At 34.1% G+C, this 27,683-nt stretch overlaps 1 protein-coding gene across 2 annotated transcripts in view; it reads left to right on the top strand.

Moving 5' to 3' along the window:
- Positions 1–27,683, top strand: part of alkal1 (ALK and LTK ligand 1) — a 48,009-nt gene that overhangs the window by 5,113 nt on the left and 15,213 nt on the right. The window contains exons 3-4 of one of the 2 annotated variants that reach the window (XM_066719684.1): positions 25,647–25,700; positions 27,119–27,202. In XM_066719684.1, coding sequence (XP_066575781.1) covers positions 25,647–25,700; positions 27,119–27,202 — 138 coding nt within the window. The remainder of the gene's footprint in view (positions 1–25,646; positions 25,701–27,118; positions 27,203–27,683) is intronic. The other variant, XM_066719694.1, reaches the window with a different exon arrangement.

Here is a 27,683-nt window from a genome sequence, read left to right as displayed (position 1 = left end):
CTAAAAACCTTCTCACAGATTTTTGCCACATGCGCTGAGTGTCAATTCAGTGCACCCTTACAATGGGCACATAGGGATAAGTGCTGGTTAGGAAAGGATTAGCCTTGGACATTGGAACAGTCAGTCTATGATTTATTTTAGATATTTTTCTTTTTATATCGTTTTTCTGTTGGTTGAGATCAATGAAAGGTCAACTGAATCAGATTTATTGGGGAAAACTAATGACACAAACAAAAAAAGTCTTATTTCCTTGTTAGTATTTGGATTATGTATCACATGCAGGGAGCGGAAGGTGACATTATCCTGCCCCCTTGATCATCTCTCACGTTTGTCAAGTATAGAAATGTGGAAATGTGTGTTCTATTTGTCACAGGGTATGTAATGATGTGTTCTGCTCCCTGGGAGTGATGTAACATTGACATAATTCAAGCCACAAGAGAGGCATGTCTACTCGAGCCAATGATCAGTCTTGATATTCCATTATTTATTAATTATTACTCATCAAGTATAGATCCAAAAGGTGATACAATGAACATTACATAATACCATTATCAAGGACACTTTACCAAATATTTTGTGTGAAAGTCAACTAAATAAAATTGATCCCAAAAGCAACACTAAAAACTAAATCTGTAGGTGACCATCAAGGATTAAGGGTGACCATTACAACTAATTGGACTGAGGCTCCTCAAAACAGGATTGTAAGATCACTGTTATAGACATGTGCTGGTCCTGGAGGACTATGATGGAACAGGTTTGATAGGTCTCTGAATCACGACTACCTTCATGACTGTGAAGTCTTGTTCAAGTTAAGAGCACGGGTGGGATGAGAACCTGAAGACACAGCAGCCGCCCACAGTCAGAGCGTTGCATCTCTACTGTAAGGAACAACTAGTTCCATTGGTGTATATACACTCTATTATAAAAAGTAAAGTGACAAACCTCCACAGTAAATTATTTAGTTGCTTATGTTGCTTTTATTTTAGGGGGCACCATTACTGCCAGTGCGTTTTATGGCATTTAGACCAAAATTCTACTACCACCATTGATTTCATTATATGTTGAGACCTTGTACACCAATCTGAAAAATAACACCGTGTGACACAGTGGCCCAAGAAGAACAGTGAGAGATGCACAATGTGTCAGTGTTTAAATATAGTTTAGGACCTCCGTGCATGTTTTCCAATATCTCACTTAATATGGCAAAGTAATTTCAAATATTGTTAAATTCAGTGTTGGTCTCTAGCTTCAGTCAGCTAGGTCTTCTGAGACAATTAGTTACTTCATAGCCTGTTTTGTAACCCAGTTGGGGCAAACAAATCTGCTTGTGTGTCAAGAGTAAGTGTCTGTAAAATTCTCAAGTATCACATCAAGTATTTGAAACATGAACTAATCATGACATCAACTTAAATACAAAATATGCTCCAACAAGGGATCATTGGACCAATTATATAACAGATGCATTTATTTGAATTCATTAGGTGCATATTTAATTCCTGGATGATAAAAGAGAAACAAAAGGCATTTTGTGTTGTTTTTTAATTTATGGTTTAAAGGAGAGATACAGTTAGACAATGGTTATACCTGCCCCTCATTATTACATAATATTTTATTATACATTCTTAGCGTATCACTTAATTATTCCTTAGATGTATCTGAGTGCAGTAGTATAAATGACAGCTTGAAGTTACCGACTGCAAACCGAATTGCAATTCACAATTTTGCAAGGCAACAAAGTGAGATATTCTGTAAATGTGTTTATCATGTCTTCATTACTGCAAAGTTTTATTGAAAAGACCCAAACATTTGTTTTTTATATATACATGGTGTGCAGCATTTTATTCTATGCACAGAATCTGCCAGACATTGTTTCTGTTTTGTACTGCACCATGATCAACAAATAGCATATATTAGGAGGCCCCTTCTTGAACCCTGGAATTGTTTTAAGGAATTTGCTGAACATGCACATATTTCTATTAGCCAATTGAACCATATTGTTGCACTTTTATCTTGATTATGTTTACTACTGTCCTTTGTTGAATCAGAGACTGAATCGTGAGAATTGATAACATCGTATTTAAAATAGTTTTGGTTAAACAGTGTTTGGACATATTTCCATTCTGGGATATTGTTGGAGGTTACTTGAGGACAAAAGGCATCAGAGCACCATCTGTCTCTGAACTTGTGAATGTTCTAGTAAAGCGGCAGCCCTGTGCTCTGTTAGATAACTTTAAATATTGTGCAGCCAGTGCTTAGAACAGTGTCTACACTTTGAAAATGTCTTTCCAAAAATAAGACACAGTAGGCTACTTTTTTGCCATTTTAGGACAGACTTTTAGACTTTCTTGTTATTTTCTTCATGTGTTTACACTTATTACAGCTAGGGTATAGATTGTTTATTGAGAAACATTTAATACAAATTCACATATCATTTATATTTGACTTGTGTGTGATAGGGATGAGTCCTGATACTGATGTCTGTGGGGGGCCTATTTCCTTTACCTTTGATAAGAAGGTATGTCAACTGTAATAAGAAGTGAAATCTGGTGCTCTATCTGAATTTTCTAGTACTATGTATATTCCCATTTGATTAATTAATTATTTAATTGAATCCAATGCATACAAACTACTAAGCCAAGGGATGTATATATGTACAACTGTTTTATTGATATACGACATACATACATTTTACATGTTTTCTAGTGATAATTGATAATTATATGAAAGATCCAATGTGCCCCTTAGCATATAGAGAAGATCAGTAAAATGCTCTTTACAAGTTACAGACACGTTGTAGTTACATCTGTGTATATATTACTCATGTGAGTATGTGGGGTTTCTGAGAAAGGTCTACGTCCACCTTGTTCTTTTAAAAGGCAAGATAAAGCCACAGCTGGAGATTGCTAAGGGCTCTCAGCCTTGAGAAATAAATGTTGAGAAATTATATTTAGTTTTACAAAATACATAGAACATCACATTTATTTTACTACATGACAGTAAAACATCACCCTTTTTATAGTTTTTTTTATATCTTCTCAAGATGTTCAATCTTTTACATGCACTTGAAATCAGCCTGCATAGTCATGAAGTTTGATATAGCTCAAAACGTATCATAGTCAAAAAGCACATGCCTTGGGTAGCTCATCATTAATTCTAATGTGAATAGTTTCTCCTATATAACATACATGTAAATTGCCATGTAAACCGAAGCAGGTATTGCACTTTAAGTTTCACAAGACTTAAGCAGTCAAGACCCTGTTTAGCTGACAGTCTCTTGTTACTCCTCAACATCTTAGTAACCCATAAATAAAGAATCTTCATGGGAACACATTACTCTCCACACAGTATTAATGACTTTCCTAAAAGTGGAGGGAAACACAGACATTGAAATAGACATTAAAAACTCAGTGAAAGTGTATGAGACATTCATATGTCATTCCTGTGGGATTCAAACATTAATTTATTAAGAATTAGTGCCCATTATTGTAAAGTGTTTCCTTTATAGTCTCATTCCATATATGAGCTGTGCAGTTTGCATTAGTATGGCCAATGTGTACTCCTAAATCTCCTTCCTTAATAGTTACACTTCAAATATTTGTGGTTTTGTTTTTAAGTCACACATTCTGTCTTGTTCTTTTTTGTTTTGGTGTGAATGAACTGGGTGTGAGTTCTTTTATCCAGCTTTTACCCTGATAACTTTTAGGATGGCTCTGTGCCTGACTAAACATTACAGTCAGACCTGAGTTGAGCTAAAATCCAATCTAAAACCAATCTGCTCAAGAGTTGTCCCTGTGATGGCATAAATTCATCCTCACTGCAGTGTAAATGCAGCTGGCCTTAGGACTGTTCATGCACAATGTAAGCATCATTAGGCAAAACACCATCTTGACTTGATCGGCACTTTCACAACTCCCCCAAGCAGAAGAAAACAAAACAAGTCTATAACATTTTTGAAAAAGACTACTCATTTCTCAAACCATTAACTGTTGTATTTGGTGAAAACTAATACATGACATATCTTTATTTATTATTTAAATGTTGTCTAACATTTTTTTAAATAATTAAGTAAGGATGCGTTCAAGTTAATTTGATAATTCATAATTATTGTATTAGACAATATAAAGTTATTAAATGATACATTTATTTTATGGATTTATTTTAAAAGACTGCATTCCTCTACCAAAGGCAATTAAGTTACACATTAACAAAACACGTCGATAACATTTCAAACACTATGCAGATGTATTTGGGCAATTTCTAAATAAATGAGGTTTGTTTCTGTATTTTTGTCCACACATTTCGTTCTTGCCATGTATTGAGTAGTAGTTTTTATTGTGTACTGTGTTTTTATTGTGTAAAATAATGCACTGTTGTCTAAACATGATGTTTTGAAAACAAAGATTATGCCACAATGCAGACATGTATCAGTCAATCTCTTTTTTGCTCTTTCATTGGTTAATGGTGTTTACAATAACCAAAACATTATTCAACGTGTTGCTTTATTTCTCCATTGATCAAGAGTATTTGTAATGAATGTTTCCAGATTAACCTTTACAACACCACTGCAAACTAGCAAGATTGTTGGTATTGTTTTAGTAAACATCCTCCTTTAGTGAAGGAGAAACCGTGTTGATCATGTTTGGGTGAATATGGCGTCTCCCATATTCCCATACTGGCTTAGGTCCGTTGGCAGTGTAAACATTATACAACATGATAAGAATCATGCTGGCATGTGGACCAAATCCAGTTTAGTTGTGATCGTGCAGTGTAAATGCAGTATCAGTCTTTATGTGCCACATTTTACCACATATAAAGCAATGCCAGTGCGTTTAGAGGAGAGAGAGCAGGCGATGATGTAGGGCTGTTTGGAATATGACTGGGTGTCATTATTTACCTTTTTGTTGTTGTCTGTTAGCTTTCGGGACAGAGAGAAAGACACGGCCATTATTAAATGTCTGAAAATAATCTTAGGGAGTGTCTCACTGCCAATGAATAGAACAAAATGAATAGAACAAATGGTTTCAGGCCAAGTTGCAAGCTTATGTAGCTGCTGACTATATACTGTGTGCCAGCTGACATAATAATTCATTTCAGTAGAAGTTGTTTTCCAATCAATCTTATGTTTTTGTTTTTGCTGCCAAACCATAAAAAGGTCATACTCCCCAAGCATTTTTTAGTTGTTTTTGCAATTATTTCACTCGCCTTTATTGGCTTTGAATGTATCAATTTCAGCAGTACTAAGGAAGATGTGTCTCATACACAGTTTTCTTTAAAAAAACAATGTGACAAAAAAACATAAAAAAAATACCCATAACTTAATACCCCTGCAAGTCAATCAGACTGAACATATCCTGTTGAATAAATAATTAAATAAATCATGGTATTAAAAGATTTCTGGCTAGACTTTTGGTAATATAATATACAGTGCTTTTCATCTCTGTTGCTTTATAACCTGGAATTATAAACAATTGCTTTAGTTTTTTTCTATTTCATTCTACCCCACAACTTCCAAGGGAAAAAAAACATATCCTTGGAATTTATAGAAAATTCATAAAAAATGAAAACTGAAATAGCTTGGTTGGTTAGTGTCCATCCCCCTGTCTAGATCAGGCCGTCCCTCTAAACTGGATGACTGAACAAGAAGGGCACTGATCAGAGAGGTTACCAAGAGGCCAGTGACAACTTTGCAAGAGCTATAGGCTTTTATGGCCATGACTGGTCAAAGTGTGCATATGACAACCATATCGCAAGCACTCCACAAATCTGGCCTGTATGGTACTCAAAAAAGCCCAGGACTGAGGAGAGGAAGGCCGCCCAAGCACAGCTGAGGGAGTCAGTGACTGCCAGGAGAGCAGTCTCAGTGGAGTGAGCTGTGCGGAAGCCGGATTGCAGGGGATCCAGGAGTGATGGGAAAGAAATGCAGTGAGCTGATGGTGGACAGCATGCTCGAGGGTCTTTGAGAGGAAGGGGAGTAGGGAGACAGGGCGGTAGTTCTGAGGAGAGGTGGGCTTGAGGGTTGGTTTTTTGAGGAGTGGGATATCAGCAGCTTGTTTAAATGCAGAGGAGAAACAGCCAGAGAGGAGTGAGGAGTTTAGGATTGAGGAGATGAAGGGGAGTAGATCAGGATCAGTCGCTTGGAGGAGGTGAGAGGGTCCAGGACACACGTTGTAGGTTTGTGTCCTAGGAGGAGTGATGAAACGTCAGAGACCAAGAGAGGTGAGAATGAAGAAAAGGAAGCTTGGTCGGTGGGAGACTTGGGTGGGATGGGAGAGGAGGGGGGACTGTTGAAGAGCTTGCGGATGTCTGTGATCTTGGAAGAGAAAAAGGAGGCAAAATCATCTGCAGTGAGAGACGAGGGAGGAGTAGGGAGAGGGGGGGTATAGGGTATAGGGTATAGTGTTTAGATAAGATTAAATCCTATTATAAATGCATGAATCTCTGAGACACGATGTAGACTTTCTAGAGGAGGTGTATAAATTTGATAACTATTTTAGCTATGTCTTCATTGATTATTCAGCGAAACAAAAACAAAAAAATCTAATTATGGATTAGGTTAATTGTCCTTATCAGAAGAAATGAGCATGTTAAAGAATTTAATCAGTATTTTGTGCATAAGTGCATTTCCTTTTGATTTGTAGAGAATGATATCTTGATAAAGCAAGTATAATCCTTTAAATAGTATTATGTGACTATCATGCATGCTGTGACAATTGAGTGGGGAAGCAGAGTTATCACAACCCTCATCCACCTCAAATGTTAGCGTTTTGTTTTGAAACACTGTATTGCAATGTTGCATTATGTACTGTACATATATGGATACAAAAGATTAAGAGAGCTAAGTAACTTTGTTAATGAAATTGACATAAATTATACAAATGTAGATTACTCACCTGATTACCAGATTACTTTCATAAAATCTGATCATGTTTTTGTGCGGACTTTGTTAGATATAACAGATTGCTTTAGCCAGTACTGTTCCAAAAAATGCCTTTTCTGTACTGAACAAAAGACAGTACAGTACAGCTACAGGCTACCTGTAAGCCATGGATACTTTTCACAGTTTTAACTGTGAAAGTGCCAAGTATATCCCTTCCCTTCCTGTGTCTGTCAGCTCGGGGATCTGCATGTCTCCCATTTTTAACAATGTCCAATTTTTCAGAGAAATATCTCCATGAAAAAGGATTCATAAACAAATCCATTATAATGTCTGTGTTGTAAGATTACATCATTTTATTTTTAATGTAAAATAACATTTAAAATAACTGAGATGACAGCTGAAGAGAAAAACAACATGATATTAATTTGTGCAAAAGTTTATTAACTCATACACATGCTTCTTACATTTGTGACCACAATTTAATTAACCATGCAAACAAATGATTAATTATGGTTTGTGATTTGTGGTCTTGGTTTATTTGTCGGCAAAGTTGGGCTTGACACCTCATTATAAAGGATGGGAAACATTTACGAAATTTTGAGTCTTGCTGACTAGTTACTTCCCCTTTTGATCAATTGAATAATCAGTGAAGTACTACTGGTTTCTACTTAATATGACTAGTCACCTATTCTGTAGATGTGACAGCACTGATTAAAGGTTTATAAATATGGCTTTTCTTTAGTTATTTTCCAATTAAATTACAGCATGTTTCAGGTGTTTGATTAATTTAATTTGAACAAATCATTAATAATATTAATCAATTCCCTGTATAATTTGAAATTAAAATGATCTTTAGAAGGTGAGTTAATGGAAGACAAGCTTTAATTAATTCTCGGTCTAATGCAGAGTCTGACATAGGTTGGTAATTCAAATGAAAGTTTAGGTAAAGATTAACAATAAAATCACATATTTTGACATGTTAAATATATATTGAGTATACCAATTAAACATGTTCTGTTTTTAAAATGTATTTAAGTGTTAAATGTCATGCATTTTGGCTTCAGACATGGGACAGAATATGGGAGGTATGTTGAGGCTTGTTAAACTGTGGATGGAACAGATTATCACATTTTCCTTCTAATTTATATCTAAGTTATTTGAAGGAACCCTTCCAAATGCAATTCTGTTTTGGCATTTTGTACTTTTATTATTCTGATGTTGTACTTCTGCAAATTGCCATATAGGATTCACATTGTGTGGCTTGCTAAAAACAGAAATTCTTTAGCATTTAATTTAATTAAATATAGCAGGTTAAATTAAGCTGATGCTTCCCATAGACTTTCCAAGAATTTTCCTTTGGGGAGTTAGCACTGTGTTGATGTATGGGATATATTTTCCTTGTGACCAATTTCAGGCTTCAGTAAGGATATGTCATTCTGCAGGGTTAATGGTAACGGACTATGGTTACTTGACCGCATTTAAACTCTATTTACTTAAAAAGGGAAGTAAACTCATTGGGAAGGGAAGGAATAACCTCATCTGCCTTTAACTCTTACATATGTTCTAACATGTTTTGGAAAACCAATCTGTATATTTAAATGAAGGCTCTGCTTTTCATTCAAAAAAATAAGATCTTGTTTGTCTCAATTTAAATGTTCTATGCAGCCTCCCACTTCCACTGCCTCCATCTTGCTTCATGTGATTTTGATCATCACTTGATTATTAAATATTGTGCTTTAAATACAATAATTATGATGGATTTAGACAATTTATATCCTTATTCTGAAAATATATACCCTAATTAAGGCACAATAATAGTACTGATTTTATGTTATACATATATTGGCTGAGTCTCAAATCATCTAAACAGTGCTTAAATAAAAAATACTGTTTCTGGTGAATCATTCACTGTTGTAGTATAACTTGAATCATAGCAATGTTTGAAGGAATTTGTCTTAGTTATCGGCCCAAATGAATTTCAAGGAAAAAAAACTACTTGCCGAAGTTACAAAAAAGTTATTCCATCACATTTGAATGTAAATGATGGTGATCCTCTTTGTCACAGTAATGACACCTGACTGGATCATACCTATTTATACCTATGTATTGAAATCGGGTCCACATGTATATGGCTTGAAACATTCATAAGTATTTTTGCAACTATCGGAATGGATGTTATGTTTTTATTGCTTTGAATTTTTTGCTTTGCTTTGAATGTGCAACAGATTTCAAGTTTTATATAATAATGAGAGAGACATGCAAATTGATTTATAGCTGAAGTTTTATTGGTTTGGTTAAGTGATGAGAAAGCACTCCCCTTCCAGTGAAAGGCAACATGCAACATTATTGGTTTCATATCAATTTCTCATATCAATTTTCGTAATGTGATAAGGAAAATAGTTAAGTGGGTCTATCAATTTAAAAAGCAAGAACTTAGTGTGATTTTCCTTGGTTGTTTATTTGTAAAGTATAGATGTTACCATTTCTTGTAATGCTGTCACAGGAAGCTTACTGCCCTCCAGGCACTTGATAGACTGGAAGCTGATCTTTTTATTTTAAGAAATCAGACACAATTTACAACATTTTCCCCCTGAAACTAGGGATGTATCAAATGAAGATAGTGGGACAAGAGTACATTTACATTTATAGGGAATAGTATATTATTATCTCATTTAGAGGATTCCCAGCCTTATGATGATCTGTTTGTAGAATCATATATTTGATTATGAAAAAGGGGGTCTTATATGCTTGTGGTTAAAAGTTGCATGCCTGCATTTAAAAGGGTACTTAGAAAGTCTTTGATATCGAAGTTACGTGGTAGCAAACATCATTCTTTCAGACATTGCAATGTGTCTTCTCGGCATACTCTTTGATTCCTAGAAGAAACATTGCATGGACAGTATGTCACATGTGGTAGTTAAAGTGTTTAATATGTTAGAAATAATTTCAAAATTGTAGGGTCTCATTTTAGTGTGGAGGAAAATCAAATGTTGGGTGGAAAAACACTTGTTAATAAGGAAATAAGACCTCTGCAATTGCATAATTTACCTTAAACTGTTTCTCTATTTTATTTTCTTAATTTTAGTTCTGAAATGGTTTGCATTATTTATTTATTTTTAAAACTTCAAGCACTTCCCAAGAGCACTTTTTCATGCAGAATCCTTCTGGCTCCTCTAGGTTGCACAGCTTATGCTTTTGAATACTATATTATATAATACTATACATGTTCTATTGCATCTAGGTGTTGCAATTATGACAAACAATGAAGAACATTGATTTTATGCTTCCATAACCATTTGGATGTAGACTTTGATATATGCTTAGGAATTTGCCCCTGCTGGAAAATATATATTTTTTCCAAACAGAAAATATCCTGGTATACACTGGAATCCACACATGCCTAAATTCTAACGAAGGCACCAGGACTGGAGGTACACAAGCAAAATATACACCTTCATGCTTCGAGAGAGGATTAATTTCTTCTTGACATATACTATTCAACATATTGCAGCTTTGCATATCCAAACACCTCAGATTTTACTTCATCCAATCAATTAACCAATTTTGTAATCATTCAGTCCCTTGCAATTTGAAAACAAATTGATTTAGTATGTATTTATTAAAACAAAGATACACTACTAGCTACTAGCTAACATTAATGCTAGAATTTGTTGAAGATCCCCTATCATTGCCTTCTGGTTTCCTTTTCTAACACATTTTTGAAAACTTTTTTGTGTCCGCCTGAGAAAGTAATTGCACTAACTTTTTTATTGTGTACACTATGTTCAAAACTAAGATTTTTAATTTTATTAGCTATTATCAGACTTGTGGGGGCAAAAGTGAGCCTTAAATGTTCAGATAATTGTCTGACTGCCACAATGATGATGATTGATACTAACTGAATTTCTGGGATAAAATCATGCTTCTGACACAAAATGCAGGTATGAAATCAAATTGTTTTTCTTGTTGACAAAATCTATACACACATACTAAATTCAATTTAGTTTTGATGCATTATCTGTGTGTGTATGATGTTTGAGGGCAGTAGCTGCAATGTAATTTTGAAGGCAGAAGAAAAACTACTACTACTACTACTACTACTACTACTACTACTACTACTACTAGACTTCTAGCCAGTAAGATATGATGCTTGATGAAGAGTTTGTATATCAAAAGACCAAGAGAAAGAAACCCATTTGTGGATACAGGAATTTGACATGTATCTGGCAATAATAATTGTCTGCTGTTAAATATTACTAATAAATAACAAAAACAATAATTGTTATAAAAATGTGTTTTTAAATGTTTTTATGTCACACATTTCTAATAAAATGTGTGAGTCTAAGATTCTTGGGAATGTGATTTCCCCTTTTATTTGCTATAACACACTGACATGCAATCCCTATAGTTATGAGATTATGTTTAACAAATGGATTCTTCTTTACTGATTTAGCTCTATAAATGGGTACAAATGTAAGTCGCCCTGGATAAGAGTGTCTGCTAAATGACAAGTAATGTAATGATTTATTTGTTGTTTAAGTATTGTGTATTGTAAATGTGCTTTGTGAATAATTTTGCAGAATTTCAGAAAAGTATTTGCAAAATTTACAGAAATTATATTTGCAGCCTGGGTAAGAAGAGTATAGAAGTATATAAGAACATGATCATCTATTCAAGTCAAAAACATCAAATAAGATTAGGAAAATCAAGCAGACACTGGGGCAACATGGGAAAAAAGCATGAAAATTTGATTTTTGTCTGTGTTTTAGTGGAGACCATTATTGCCAGTGTCTTTCTGGATGTTTTCCATCCACTTCAATCATGATTTACTAATACCAAAACAATTTGTTGACAAACATTTATGTCTTTCATTCTATCAATGAAATTACAACTGGTTCCTATTGAGGATTTAGTTTTCTATCAAGGGAATTTGCAGCTCCTTCCTGTAACATCTTGCCATTAGTATCATAGTTGCATCATTATCCTTCACAGCTGCACGTGTTTCTTATCTCTTTATGCATACATGTAACTGCTATTCATAAAATTGTGAGATACTTGACAATTATGGTCAATGTTTTGGAGATGGTATGTTTCAAAGGCCAAGGGCAGTGTCTCCTATCAATTCCAGTTGTTTTTAATAACCATAAACTGTAATGTACTCCCTCTGTATTTTCTTTAATTTGATTGCTTATAGATTGTAAAAAATTATGTACATGATGTACTGGTAAAAGCTCTCATGTTGGTGATAAGCTTATCTTACATTCACTGTAGTGATCACATTTTTAAATATATGGGATTATACTTCAGAGCCACATTGAGCATAATTATGTGTTACTGTAGCTTTAACTGGTTACCTAACATAATTCATGCTGACTTTAACATAACCATACAAAGTAATACCTTAATACCATCCCTTGCAATTGCTTATGCATCTGTGAACCTTGTGATTCATACATGTGCAACTATTTTAAATTTGTGCTAATGGAAGTAAAACATTTTCTTGCTGCTCTCATTATTTTAATTGAATTATTATTCCTTGGAATTTTCCAAATTTCCCTCCATGCTCTAGTAATTAAAGCAAACAATGGCAAATGTTTACTTCAATAATAACAAACCCATGTGTTTTTTACCACCTATTTATAAAACTGCTGTAAGCACATAGCACATACTATGCACCTTTCTGATTGTAGGATGTTTGACAGTTTGCATTCAAAAGCCTCATAATTAAATGTTACAGACTCCTTAATTAGAAGGTCTCAGGATGTACTACTACAATTGAATGTGTAATTATTAAAATAAGGATGCATCTATTTGAAATAGTATAAACTCCAGCGATAAACAGAGAAGTTTAAGGTGTTTGATTAAGAGCAGCAACACAAAGGTTGTACATTCATTCTGATCAAGCGAAGCATCATTTAAGAGACATTTCCTGAACTAACTTGTCATCTTGTGGTTATTTCCTTATTTGTATTACTATTTTGTATTTAAAATAAAGGACACTTACTAAATTAATCTCTTTTGTGATGCATTCGTTCTAGTAGAATTACTGACATAATAGGCTTAGATATTCACCTCCTGTTAACCATTTAAAATGACAAAGTGGTATGGCCAACATAATGTTTTAAATGTACAATATATTCCATTATTTCATTGTGGGGTGTTATGTATCTAAATATTTCATAATGATCATGGATTGAAGAAAAATTTCAAATTTCAAATTAAGAAGATAAGCTCACTATATGAATAGGGTTGCCAGTAAGGACTACTGTAGTCTTGAATGCAAGCATCAGTGATCCTTCTGGAATTATGCATCTGACAGTAATAGCATTATAACCACAGCCTAAAATAAATCTCTATAATCTATTTATTACCACTATGTCTGATGCACTCAAGCCTGTGTCATATAGGATATTTATTGCCACAACAGTCACCTGGAGGTTTTACAAACGGATCTCAATATCAAAATTAAGGGAAGTGTTTTCTGAAGTTAAATAAAATATAGTATAAATAATTCTATTCTGGTGCCATGTCACTGCATTGGCATACAGTTATACCACTTTTTATTGAATTATTTACTCAAATGTTTTCTGTCCAAATGTATAATACTAAACTCAAACACCAAACACTAGACAGTCAATGTTATGAAAGTGATATTGTTTCCAAAAAATATTAAGGAACAAGAAGTACTGGACTGCATAACAATGCTTCTGAGTGTTGTGACAAGTAATAACTGATAGAAGAATATTTAAACATCCTTGTGTAAGTGGTAAGTGGTTTTAGATATTGAAGGGTTATTACTAGGGGTGTACGTTTTTTTAATCAAAATCAAAGATTGATTGAAAGGACTTGAATTTAAAGACAGGATCGCAATTTATTTATTTACTTGGCTTCACCAAACCAAAAGCAGTTCAAATATCAGCAAAAACAAAACAACGCAACTAGAACCGCCATAGCTGCTTTTTGTGTGGCTTATTTCAATTTAAAAGTAAATATCTCTGTCTATGTGAATTTCTTCCATGTATCGGTTCTTATGTTACTAAATATTTCAATTAAAAACATATACGCCGTTTCAAATATAAACTCCTCAAAATGAATACGTTATAAATACTTTCTCCTCCAAACGCTGGAACAGCAGTTTATGCGGTAGGCTATACTGAATATAATATAGCTGACAGTCTGGGGTTTGTAAAATTAGTCTTTGTGAAATAATTATAATCTTGTTGAGTACTGAAAATCATATATTAATTTATTATAATCATTATTTATTTTATTAGCAGATGTCACAAATTATACACAATTCAAGAATCACACCTGATATAGTTCTCTTCTGCCTGTCCTGGTTCGCTCAGCAAGTTTCTAACTTTCCTTGGAATTCAATGTTGATCACGTTGCAAACCCAGGTCTCTGCATCAATGCCTTGATCAGTCACCTGTTTGATCATTAATGCTAATTATTTTGTATTAGGTGTAGCGCACTGTAGTGTTGAAAAGTGCATTTATACGCAGATGTAATAGACAGATGGAGGCATTTCAAAGCACTTTCAAATTGCATAATATGTCATATTTCAGTTTTATGCTATTTTTATAACTGGTTCTTTATGTTTTATAATCGTATATGTCTGCTAAGATATGTGCATACCGATTTATACACCAGTTTACACAGTTTATTGTGCAGTAAATTGACAGCATTTATCTCCCCGCTGATTATGAACTACAAGCCTGTACTTCACAGCTGTTATAAATATGAGTAAAATAAAAAAATATAAAATAAAAACCGAAGCCGCCATTGATGACAGCTGTGTAGTTATAATAATAATAATAATAATAATAATAATAATAATAATAATAATTATTATTATTATTATTATTATTATTATTATTATTATTATTATTATTATTGGCAGACGCCCTTATCTAGGCATTATCTGTTAGTGGGTGGATCAATGGTGATGTGTTACGTGAATAACAGATCAATGTAAATCTTTTATTCAGTGTCCACATATGTGTAGTGGTGCAGGTGACACACCGGCTACAAAACTGTACGTCATAGTGGTTACATTGAAGATCAGAAGAAACTAGCAACTTATTTTTTTCAACTGTGTACAATTGTGTATCGAAGTGTTGATTTAATCTGAGCTGTGGACACGGTATTGTGATATAAATGCCTTTATTGTAATGTGATTTTCTATTGTCATCGTTTGAAACTGAACACTGATGTGTAAATCACTCGTCATGTACTTAAAAAGAAAGTACAAAGGTTTTGTGTGGTGTCACAAGGGGCAGTACTTATCATGACAGTAGAATCTGCGGTGCAGATCCCCTGCACACTCGTCATATCTCTCCAAAGAATGTGTGCACTGTGCACACTGACAAAATATGTAATGTAGAAACCAGTGTGTTAAATGTTTAAACATACATGTTAAATATATGATTGTGTTACACAGCTATATTTACATTTGTACCATTGTCTGAATTGCATATCCATACATAAATACTCTTTACAGTATACTGTACCTTGTAATATGTCTGGGTTGGGGTGGTGCCGGTGATCTGACAGCCACCTGGCCTGCTTTGTGTATTGTGTGTTTGTTAATGTAACAGTGCACAACAGTACAGTGGAAAACATAGGTATCAGTTCCGCTTTGTATGCTGTGCCTGGGATAAAGCTAGATATATTTATTTAATCCACTCAATGTGCAGTGCACAAACCTCATACACTGGATGTGTTGGCTTGCAAGTTAGGGAACCATATATGCGTGTAACAATATTCCATAAATATCACCATGACATCTCCATATTCTTTACTTATTCCTGTAAATATTCATAATAATAATTATACTGTATGTTTACGCTACAGCCGCTTTGACAGCAGTGTCATTTGATGCAGTCTCTTAAAACTTGGCTTCAGTCCCATATTAGAGAGAGATAATAAAGATGCATGAATTAATGAAAACCTACTGATTTGTCCGAAGTTCGATTACAAAATGCATTCATTAGAATACACATTAAATCTGTGGTCAGTGCGTTACTGCATGTGGTTATACGGTACAGATACACTGGATGGATTTCTAGGTGGTATCTGGATGAGAGTGACAACAGTGAATGCTCTTATGCTGATATATTTTAACTAGAATATGTATGCTAACCTGGCCTGGATACTGGCTGGCATTACATTTGCCCTTCTGTTGGATATACCTGTCTGGTGCATTTTCTTGTTATTTTCTCACAGATATTTTATTGATTTAATACAGTGAAAATGTAACCACTCCTATTATATTGTTGAGTGGGATTAAATACAACTTTAACCAGCTGCTAATAGCAGACTACAAAATGGGGTCATGGAGTTTACATAACAAAATTGAAGAAAGTAGCATCTACCTAAAACTGAAAGCACGACTGAGTACAATTTTATTCCCTCGCATTGTACAAGAAAAGAGCTGCAAGAAGCTACCACGAAAGTTTAGCAGCGCGAGATCCATTCGTAGACAATGCTGCTAATGCTTCTGCAAGCGACTCACAGCGCAAACATTTTTGATTGAATCCTGCCCAAAGTCCATTAAAGTGTCTTTCATAAGTCCTTACTGTTTATTTATTGTTAATATACTGTTATTGTTGATTTCCTGGCAGTGATACAATAATTGTTCTTTTTTTTCAATAAAAGGTTATTCATTGGAGACAAGTGAGACAAGTAAAATTACAAATAAAATTGAAAATCTAACCGAATTGTGACACTACTATTGAAAGCAAATCGAATCGAAAATGTGTGGAATCATAACACCCTTAGTTGTTACAGTAACTTAATGCATGCCCTGTACACACTGTGTTTAACAATTTTGACACGCATTGCATGACCTCTTGCTGAAAAAGCAACTGTGTCACAGATACAAATCCCAGTGTGTATTGATTTATTTTCTATTTCTATCCCAGTTCCACCACTGCATTATTTAGAAATTGTATTTAATAAGCCATGGTTTTTGTATGAACATTACAGACCTATATATTTAGCATGTTTTATTTTGTTAATAAATATATTATAATCTATTTTGACAGGATGTAACATATGCATTGACTGTTGTATAATTTGGATAGGAACCCTGAACATATATGGACTACAGAAAAATGTATATTACCCACTATACACAACAAATCATGGGAACACATGTATGAATGGTAACTGTGAGTACACCCCCTTGAACTTTTTGCACATTTTGTTGTCAGTGCCAGTGTTTGATGCACTTAGATTAGGATTTTCCACACTGTTAAGGGGAATTGTGAAAAAGTGTGTATTGTGAAAAATGTATATATTAAAAATACAAAACTAAAATATCATAATTGGATAAGACTCCACCTCCTTGAGTTAATACTTGGTGGAAGCACCTTTGGAGTCTGTTGGGACTTTGCACACATAGATTTGGCAATATTTGACCATTCTTCTTTATAACACTGTTCAAGCTCTGTCAAGCTACTTGGGGAGCATTGATGGACAGGAATCTTCAAGTCATGCCACAGATTTTTGATTAGATTTAGGTCGGGGCTCTGACTGGGCCACTCAAAAACATTTACCTTTTTGTTCCTTAATCACTTCAGTGTAGCTTTGGCTGTGTGCTTCTGGTCTTTGTCCTACTGGACATGTGAACTTTCGTCCTTTGTACTTTGCTCCATTAATTTTCCCTTCTATTCTGATAAGTGCCACAGTCCCTGCTGACAAGAAACATCCCCATAACATGGTGCCGCCACCACCAAGCTTCACAGTATTGATGGTGTTCTTTGGGTGATGTGCTGTGTTGGGTTTGCGCCAAACATAACGCTTTACAAGGTCAATTTTAGGTGCATCAAAACACAAAACTGTTTACCGCATAGTTGCAGAATCTCCTGAGTGTTTTTTTTGCATACTTCAAATGGTATTCAAGATGGGCTTTTTTGAGTACCATACAGGCCAGATTTGTGGAGTGCTTGAGATATTGTTGGCACATGCATACTTGACCAGTCTTGGTCATAAAAGCCTTTAGCTCTTGCAAAGTTACCACTGGCCTCTTGCTTACATCTCTGATCAGGCTTCTCCTTGCTCAGTCATCCAGGGTCTTGGTGGTGATATACATCGTCCACTTTTGACCGTGCTCAAGTGATGTTAAAGGCCTTTGATATGTTTTAATACCAATCTCCTCTACCCAACAACCAAGTAGAGAGAACCTATAGGAACTGCTTAAATAATCCTGAAATGATCCTGAAATAATATGAATTACTACAAGGCCACTGGTGGAGGCCACTTGGTGTTATTGCTCACACCTGAGATAATGTAGGATTGCTATTACAAGGGAGGTAGACACTTGTCCAACTAAACTTATTATTAATGAATGTATAAGGTTAACTGTATATGGATATCAGGAGTCATCAAAAGTAATAAACTGCATGTTTCTATTAAGTTCAGTGTATATTTTCTTCCTTATTTTTGTAAACACAATTTTTACACCATTTAGAAATGAAGGTGTCTTTGATGTATACCTGCAGCAAGCTTGTGTTTATTTATTTTTATTTTATTTACTTTGTTTGCTGAGTGCCTTTGCTTACGCTTTGACTCTTTAAAGTTGTCTAAGTGAAGCGGAGCCACAAGAGCATTAGCAGGGTGTTTCTTGCAGGTTCTTGTTTGTTTTTTCATAACAAAAATGTGACCACTCCCACTGCATTGATATGTGAAACTAATTTAGGATTGAGCAAGAAGCGAGAAACTCATTTCACACTGCAATTGTTTGTGCTTAATTATCACTAAAGTTTAGCAGAACAGGATTTTTAATAACACTATTGCTTGAGTTTACACTTCAGCCCAAAGTATTTCTGAACCTACCCCGAAATGTTTTCAGGTGAAATAATGATTTATTAGAAAATATAAATGTAATTTGTCCTACGATTTGGCAGATGATTGTACAAGAAAAATCAGCGTTGTTGATGTAATCCTTTCTGGTTCATAAACCTTATGTTTTTTAATTATTTGTATGTATATAACCATGTTATTGACAATTAATAAACAAAATAACAATCACAGGTATAGAACAGATGTAATTATTTATAGTATACTGTCCCAAGCCAAGAAGTAGCTATAAACTATATTATTAAAAATACAGTTTTTGGTAGAACCACTAAAAGATATTCTAACAAATACTGACTTCAGGACTTAGAATTGTTCCTCTGTTATTCACAGGTGATCCACAGGGACAGGGTAATGCAGTGCTCTACTGGTGATCCACAGGGACTATGAAGTGATCTACAGGTGGGCCACAGATCAAATATTTTGTAGTGGTCCTTAGGTTATCCATGGGTAAATACTGAAATACTGAAACCTTGAATAACTTGCATGAAAAAGAAAAAAATACATACATTGTAAATTTAACCTGTGGATTACCAGCTGTTGATAACTTGCAGTTTACTTTGGATCATTGTTTCTAAACTCATAATGAAATAAATGAATATAACAGTACTTATATGAGGACCATCAGAATCAGTTTGGTCCACAATGAATTCATATTAGTGCAAAATGAAGACATAACAGTAATTTGACTAGACATACACTACCGTTCAAAAGTTTTTGGGTCACTTAGAAATGTCCTTGTTTTTGAAAGAAAAGCAATTTTTTGTACATTAAAATAACAGATTGATCAGAAATACAGTGTAGACAGTGTTAATGTTGTAAATGACTATTGTAACTGAAATGGCTGATTTGTAATGGAATATCTACATAGTCGTACAGAGGCCCATTATCAGTAACCATCAGTCCTGTGTTCCAATGGCATGTTGTGTTTGCTAATGCAAGTTTATCATTTTAAAAGGCTAATTGATCATTAGAAAACCCTTTTGCAATTATGTTAGCACAGCTGAAAACTGTTGTGCTGATTACAGAAGCAATACAACTGGCGATCTTTAGACTAGACAAAGAGCTTTCTTCTGAAACTCGTCAGTCTATTCTTGTTCTAAGAAATGAAGGCTATTCCATTTGAGAAATTGCTAAGAAACTGAAGATCTCATACAATGCTGTGTACTACTCCCATCACAGAACAGCGCAAACCATCTCTAACCAGAATAGAAAGAGGAGTGGGAGGCCCCGGTGCACAACTGAGCAAGAAGACAAATACATTAGAGTGTCTAGTTTGAGAAACAGACGCCTCACAGGTCCTCAACTGGCAGCTTCATTAAATAGTGACCGCAAAACACCAGTCTCAACGTCAACAGTGAAGAGGCGACTCTGGGATGCTGGCCTTCTAGGCAGAGTTGCAAAGATAGGACAATAAAAAGAAAAGATTAAGATGGGCAAAATAGCAGACACTGGACAGAGGAAGATTGGAAAGAAGTGTTATGGACACATGAATCTAAGTCTGAGGTGTTCGGATCACAGAGAAGAACATTCGTGAGACGCAGACTAAATGAAAAGAGGAGTGATTGATGCCATCTGTCAAACATGGTGGAGGCAATGTGATGGTCTGGGGGTGCTTTGGCGGTGGTAAAGTGGGAGATTTGTACAGGGTAAAAGGGATCTTGAAGAAGAAAGGCTATCACTCCATTTTGCAACGCCATGCTCATCCCCGTGGTTGGTGCTTGATTGGAGTCAGTTTTCTCCTACACAGAACAATGACCCAAAGCACAGCTCCTAACTATGCAAGAACTATTTAGGGAAGAAGCAGTCAGCTGGTATTCTGTCTATAATGGAGTGGCCAGCACAGTCACTGGATCTCAACCTTATTGAGCTGTTGTGGGAGCAGCCTGACTGTATGGTACACCAGAAGTGCCCATCAAGCCAATCCAACTTGTGGGAGGTGCTTCAGGAAGCATGGGGTGAAATCTCTTCAGATTACCTCAACAAACTGACAACTAGAATGCCAAAGGTCTGCAAGGCTATAATTGCTGCAAACGGAAGATTCTTTGATGAAAGCAAAGTTTGAAAGACACAATTATTATTTCAATTAAAAATCATAATGTCTAATCTTGTCAGTGACTATATTTCCTATTCATTTTGTTATATTTCCTATTCAAACTCATTTCATGTATGTTTTCATGGAAAACAAGGAATTTCTAAGTGACCCCAAACTTTTGAATGGTAGTGTATGGCTACATGGATTTTAAGTGTGAGTGATGCTTTTGTTGATCTCAAAGTTTTCTGACTTGGTCAATTTACAATAAAAGAATAAATGTCCCTGCAAGACATGTCCAAATAACTTTTTTGACTTAAAACAAGGACATGTGATTGGCTTTTACTCAAAACAGATAAATGCAGATAAGAAATACAACCTATTATTTTATATCATTTGTACCTATGTATACACATACTATTTAAGCCACAGAAAAATATTGCAGTGAGTTAGGCTATTGAAAGTGAAAATAAGTACACCCAGTGTTTGTCTTGATTACCCTAAAACAGCATTTCACAGCCTCTGGTTCCAACTAAATGTAACAGTACTGGCTTTATAACCACCGTGTCATTTAAGTGAAAACCTCTTGTTGATTGATTGTAAAGGTCATTAGTTAACAAGTCTGTTCTGTACCATCTGTAAGAATGACATTCAGATCAAACAAACACAATATATAGATGCTGTCACTTTTCTGGACCTTGCTTGATCTCATTACCAACAATAATGATTATGTTCTCAGCCTTAATATCCTCAGAGATCTCTTAGTGCTTAATTCATCAGCATATATATAGCCGATAATGGTACTGGGATTTACTCTCATTTTGTCAGTATATACTCATTCCTCTTTTAGCTTTGCAGTGATTTGTGTAATTATTATTATTATTATTATTATTATTATTATTATTATTATTATTATTATTATTATTATTATTACATAATCTGTGTGTACTATGAGAAAGGTTAAAATAGGCACTTAAACAAAAAAGGAAGGATGTTTGTAGATCATGTGAATCCATAGCTAAGGAAATTGGAAAGCAACAAATTGTCTTCAATCTATAAAATGCTGTGGTGAGATTACTGATATTTAAGACAAAACCATAAAAGAAAATGTAGCTCTTAGTGAGTATTTATTTTACGTTCAAATATTTTCCAGAGAATTATGTCGTTTGTTTCAGGGAACTCATGGTGCTCATGGTGCTGTTGCTGGAAAAGGAACCCTTCAGTATAAATAAATGGATAGTTTGAAATTTGGGGATAGGCTCAGGATTAGTGCTAGTGTTATGGTAGAAATATTTAAATATATCCAGTTAAAACGGCTTAAGTGATAGTCTACTTACACAAATTGAAGGGAAATCTAGTATCTCTTACCTTTTCAAATAATATTTTTCTCAGAGTAAAATAAAACATTAACTAATGAATGTTGTTATCAAGTGGATATAACTGGAAAGGACTGTTCATGTTTTCCTTGCACGCACATTTATTGCTGTGCCAGATTTTACAGAACTTTCACAATACTGAAATAATTGAATCGGGAATGTATTAAATTCAATTATTTACGTGTTTTTTTAAATATGATAGCTTCTCAACTTGCATTCCCTCATACTAATCGACCACATCTAAAAACTTGTTCTTAAACATTTAAGCTATTTAAGAATTTGTATTGATCTTGAAGTAGTATTCCACTTTGTCCAGATTAGGAATTCCATTGTGAATGAATGGCTTTGACTTGATCCCTGTTTAAACTGCTTGACCTAATTGCATCAGGAGTATAGTTCAAAAACATGCATTTCGAAGAATATTTGAATGACCATCTGCAGAATACAAAATTTAAGTTATAAATCTATATTTAGAAAGTTAATGTAGGTACCATGCCCAATTATGAAAAACATGTAACAATTACAAATGTCAGAAGGAAGTAATTAGCAGGGATGACTGAAGCCAGGATATACATGTACATGCCTAAAACTGTTACATACAATGCTTATAAATTACTATTAGTATTAATAATAGTACTTATAAACATTTGAATATGTGAATTATACTCAAAATACAAATATAGGCAAATTAAATCTCATGTTGGCTTCTGTTCATACTCTGTTCTGTTTACTTACAGAAAAAACTTTGTCAATTCTGTGAAATGCCTGTTTCTAAACTGTGGCCAAAACAAATCCTGGTAGATTTCTGTTTTTTAAACCTCTAGTAGACTGTAACACATTTCATTATGGATCAATAGGACTGAGGTCAGGCCTTGGGCTGGTCTTGGAAGGTTAGGCAATATATTGTCACAACTTTATTGATTTACAGTTCCTGATGTGTACTAGACTACTTCATATGGTTGATAGCTAAAGCCTGAATAATAACATGATTTATGTGTTTATAAGGCATTCAGTAATGATAGCTACATGTCATTATCACCAAACAATGAGTAGACATCTTGTTTTAATCAGTTTCTAGGATCTCCTCATCCAAACCATAATTGGAACAGGAAATTTAAAAAAACATTGGAATTTGTATTATGTTTCCAAAGTGTTACAAATGCAAAGGCCCAGTTATGATAATCTAAACAACACTGAGTGTATAGTGTCTTGTGTGATGCTGCTTGTCTGAACTAGTGCTCATACAGAACATGCTTCTGAACAGACCTTTAATTTGTAAAATTAAAAGTCAGCCCCCCCATCCCCAGAGGAACTGGAATGGACACAAATCCCTCCCGAAGAATGCCTGAGCTGATTAAAACCCTACAGAAAATGCCATCTCAGAGTTATCAAAGCCGAAGAAGAATCAATAGAAAACTGCTGATTGCTGTGGTGTGAATACACAGGAACACTGTGCATTTGGAATAACATTTTACTTTTTTGCCGGATACATTATAAATATATAAATGATTCAGATCGGCATTTGTTTTTACATTTCAGTTGGTCCATGTTAAAAAAAAGGAATGTGTCATAGAATTTATGAAAACCATATTACACCTTTTCAAGGGTAGAAATAGATTTAAAGGCAATTGTATATGTGATAGATAGATGGACAGATAATATTGTTAAATGGATTTGTTTGATTGATGAAGAGCAGGTAATGAAAGTTAGTTAATGAAATTTAGAAATGTCTTAATTCATATATTTTTTCAATATAAAATTAACACATGATTTTATAAATGTATGTTTTGATGTTTTATTAAACTGCAAAAAAAATAAAAAATAAAACATATGTGTGTTCCTACATCATTCAGCATTTTTACTGAAGAAAAAACAACAAATAAGAGAATAAAATGCTTCTTAGCTGCATTTGATTGGGAATTATTGGGAATACATAATGTTCTTATAAAGACAATTTAAAACAGACAAATGTATGTGATTTATTTTGAATCAATCTTAAGACATTTGGTTTGACAAATTTTGGAGTAAAACATAAAACATACATCAAGGGAGAACTGATAATAGGAGTAAAAGAAAGGAAAAAAACCCACCTTGACTACAGATGCACAGACTGTAGGAGTCTCTGGGAGGTGCTTGTTAAGGTAAACATGATAATTTGATATAATAGTAATGATATTTCCATCATTAATATGCTCCTTTGAAAGGTGATTGTTTGAAGGCCATACAGCTCGTTGAACTGTCAAATACAGTCAGTTGGGTCAGATTAAATTAAAGTTTTGACCCACCCACAAATAGAGAACTGCAAACTGCAATCATGTATTTGCTAGTGTTTATCTTCACAAATAGAAGAAAGAAGGCTGATACGAACTAAAAAAACACCATTTAGAACAGGTTTTTATCAGCAGGTGGGTCAAAGTTTAATTTTAATCAAATCATTTAAATTCAAGCTCTTTCACTATACTGGTACAAAACCAACTATCTTTCCAGCCATTGAGGTCTAATAAAAGAAACAGAAGGAGACCCTCATTTTGAAAATCTGCCTTATCGTTGTATCATCACTTGTACTCCATTCCATTATTATAGGCTATGTTTTGTGACGCCACCGCTTACTTTGCATGTCTGTTCTTCAACCCCAGCCCACTAGCAGTGCCACCCTGCTCATTTGTACCCAAGCTTTTAGTGTGTGCAACGCATTATCCTCTCACTTCGTGTCGCATTGTAGACATTCCATTTTATTTTGTAATACATCTGTATTATGAATAGCTTTGCAAATAAACAATGCACTAGAAAATATGTTTATAATGGTTTAATTTAAAAAGATAGATTATTATTCTTAATGAATCCCCTCTTTATTCATGAAACAAACAACAATAATTAGTCTACCCTGTAACAATATACTCAGGCATATCAGTTCAAATTGTAAAAGTCAACTTAGGGTCAGTACTTTCTTGAGTGATTTTCTTAAAGGAGCCAAGTATCTTATTATGAAGTAACCATGATGTTAACTGAATAGACCCATTGACATCAAACACATGGTCCTCAAATGTCACGTCTTCCAACCTTTGCAAGAAATATAACAAACATAATAAAAGTTATATATGCATTATTATCTTTATTACTCTATAGATGTTTATACTTGCCCTGGGTAAAGGATTCTGCAAAATAATACATCTTTTTTTTTTTTTTTTCAATTTATTTCTGTAGGTGTCAAAGCAATAAATAAAAGACTAAATGGAAAAACTGTATATTTAAAAAAGCTGTTAATATACATAAAAATCAAATCACATTCCTAATAGCATTGGTCTTACTGGTAAGTTTAAGTTTGAGTTATTAAAATATTGCACAGTTGGCATCTGTTGATTTCATACAGACCATATACCCAGTCATTTTATACTTCCCATTGTCTATATGTCACGAAATTTCATGTTATCACTTATTTAAAACTATGTTTTGTATAGCGTATACTATTTCCTACAGAGCATTTTTTTCTTGTTAACAGAAATTGTCCCAAGAGATGTAAACCTGAAAGACAAGTTTATAAAACATTTCACAGGTAAGAACATCATTACCCATTTTAGATTAAGTGTTTTCTCACTACTGTGATAGAAATTACTACTTTTAGCTAATGCCATAAGCAGATAATTAATATTGTAAACATTGTGTTAGATAGATCTGAAAACTGCACAAGAACCTCAAGCTAACTTGATATATAGCTATATATTAAGTGTATTACTAGCCAAATATTGATGGTATGATAAGATGTCATTCAAAGCTAGAAACCAAAACAAGAAGTTGCAGGGAACTTTGAGGCGCAATGCTGTAGCTGCACACTGTAGTTAAATATGTAATAGACACAGGACATTTGGTCACTTTAAACAACCTGTCAATTACAATAATAATAAAAAAGTAGAAGAAAGAGTCATCTGTTACATAAAAGCCAACACTGAGTTATAGTTAAGTAGGTGAGCCAGCAAATTCTATTTGGATTTTCCATTTAACAAAGTAAAACATCATTGTCAATGAGGTTAACATCCATGTACTGTGGCTTTAAACAGTGTGGTTTAGTAAACACGTGATCTAGCACTTGATTATCCTGATCTTAAGCAGTTGTAGTAAGAGAAGCATAGTGCAGTTCTTAGGTGCATAGGTAAATATGTTCACTGATTAATTTAATCAGGTCAAATTAAATGTTAGGTAGAAGGTGAGCTACATCTTATTTATTTATTTATTTATTTATTTATTTAAATTGACAATTGATACTGTAATCCTTATTACAGTTACTGCTAAAAAAAACAATTGTATTGGAAAAAAAAGTTTTTTTAAAACATGATTGGTATATATTTAATATTTTCCTCATCTTAAATTGTATACAAGGTGTACGTATTGTTTGCACATCCATGCAATATTAAAACATATGTTTTGTGTTAATAAGCACATCTGTTGTTAGATTTATTTGAACAAGCAGCTGTGGCAATTAAACACTAACCAAGCATATGATATGATATGATATATAAACAGAGATTTGGAAATGGTTTTTGATAAAGTTCCAAACAAAATGATAATTCTCAAGCTAAAATCTGAAGTAATCGAAGGAGATTTATATACTGAGAGTTGGCTATTGTGTACTAAACAAAGAATAAGCATTAAAGGAGAAACCTTTAGTAGGGCTAGGGTCACAAGCTGAGTACCATTGGGATCAGTTTTAGGATCACTGCAACATGCCCAGCCATGTAGTTGAGGTGACCTCCTTGGGTTCCTTCTGGAAAACACTGGATGAAACGGCAAGATGAGCCTAGTGGCCTTCTCTCATTTATAACCTTTTAGTGTTCAGATTCAAAATAATACTCTATTATGTACTTACAGTGCAAGGGTTTTGCAGCTACAGTTGAACTGATATAGTGATATGAAATAACATTCATACATAGTAAGAGATTTCCCCTGTTAAAGAGTAATTTTCATTTTGCTTTCAAGCAGGACCAGTCAAGTTCTCATCTGAATGCAGAACACATTTTCACAGACTTTATCACAATACAAGGGACTGTTCGACACCAGCATGTATGTATAAATGTTACTTGTTATATATCTACATATGTACATTATAAGTTATATAATGTGGGTCTAAGATTAAGATATTTTAAGGACCTCAAGAAAATGTGGAATTTCATAATAAATTACTTCCAAGACAAAAGTATCAGGAATGTTTTTTTTAGTAAGTACTGACATTAATTACATAAATTAAATACATATTTACTTGAAATATAATGGATGCCAGTCCAAGTTTCGTTTTGTAATATTTATATTATAACAATATTAAAAAAAAGAACATACCAAATGGACAAACAACTGAATGGACAAAAGCATAATCAGGTATAATAACCTGCTATATTGGATTATAGAGGTCTGTTGACCACCTGGGCAGTTTGTTGTGTCACAGCTGCAGGCAGGGGTGCAGTTGTAGCTGTTCCTAAATCAGGTTTATATAGGTGTGCTGCATTATAATTTGCCCCCAGAGGTCCCTACTTCTAATCTAGCATCT

This window comes from Amia ocellicauda, chromosome 2 (genome assembly GCF_036373705.1).
Source record: "Amia ocellicauda isolate fAmiCal2 chromosome 2, fAmiCal2.hap1, whole genome shotgun sequence".
Lineage (NCBI taxonomy): Eukaryota > Metazoa > Chordata > Actinopteri > Amiiformes > Amiidae > Amia > Amia ocellicauda.
This window is presented reverse-complemented; position numbering and strand designations above follow the sequence as displayed.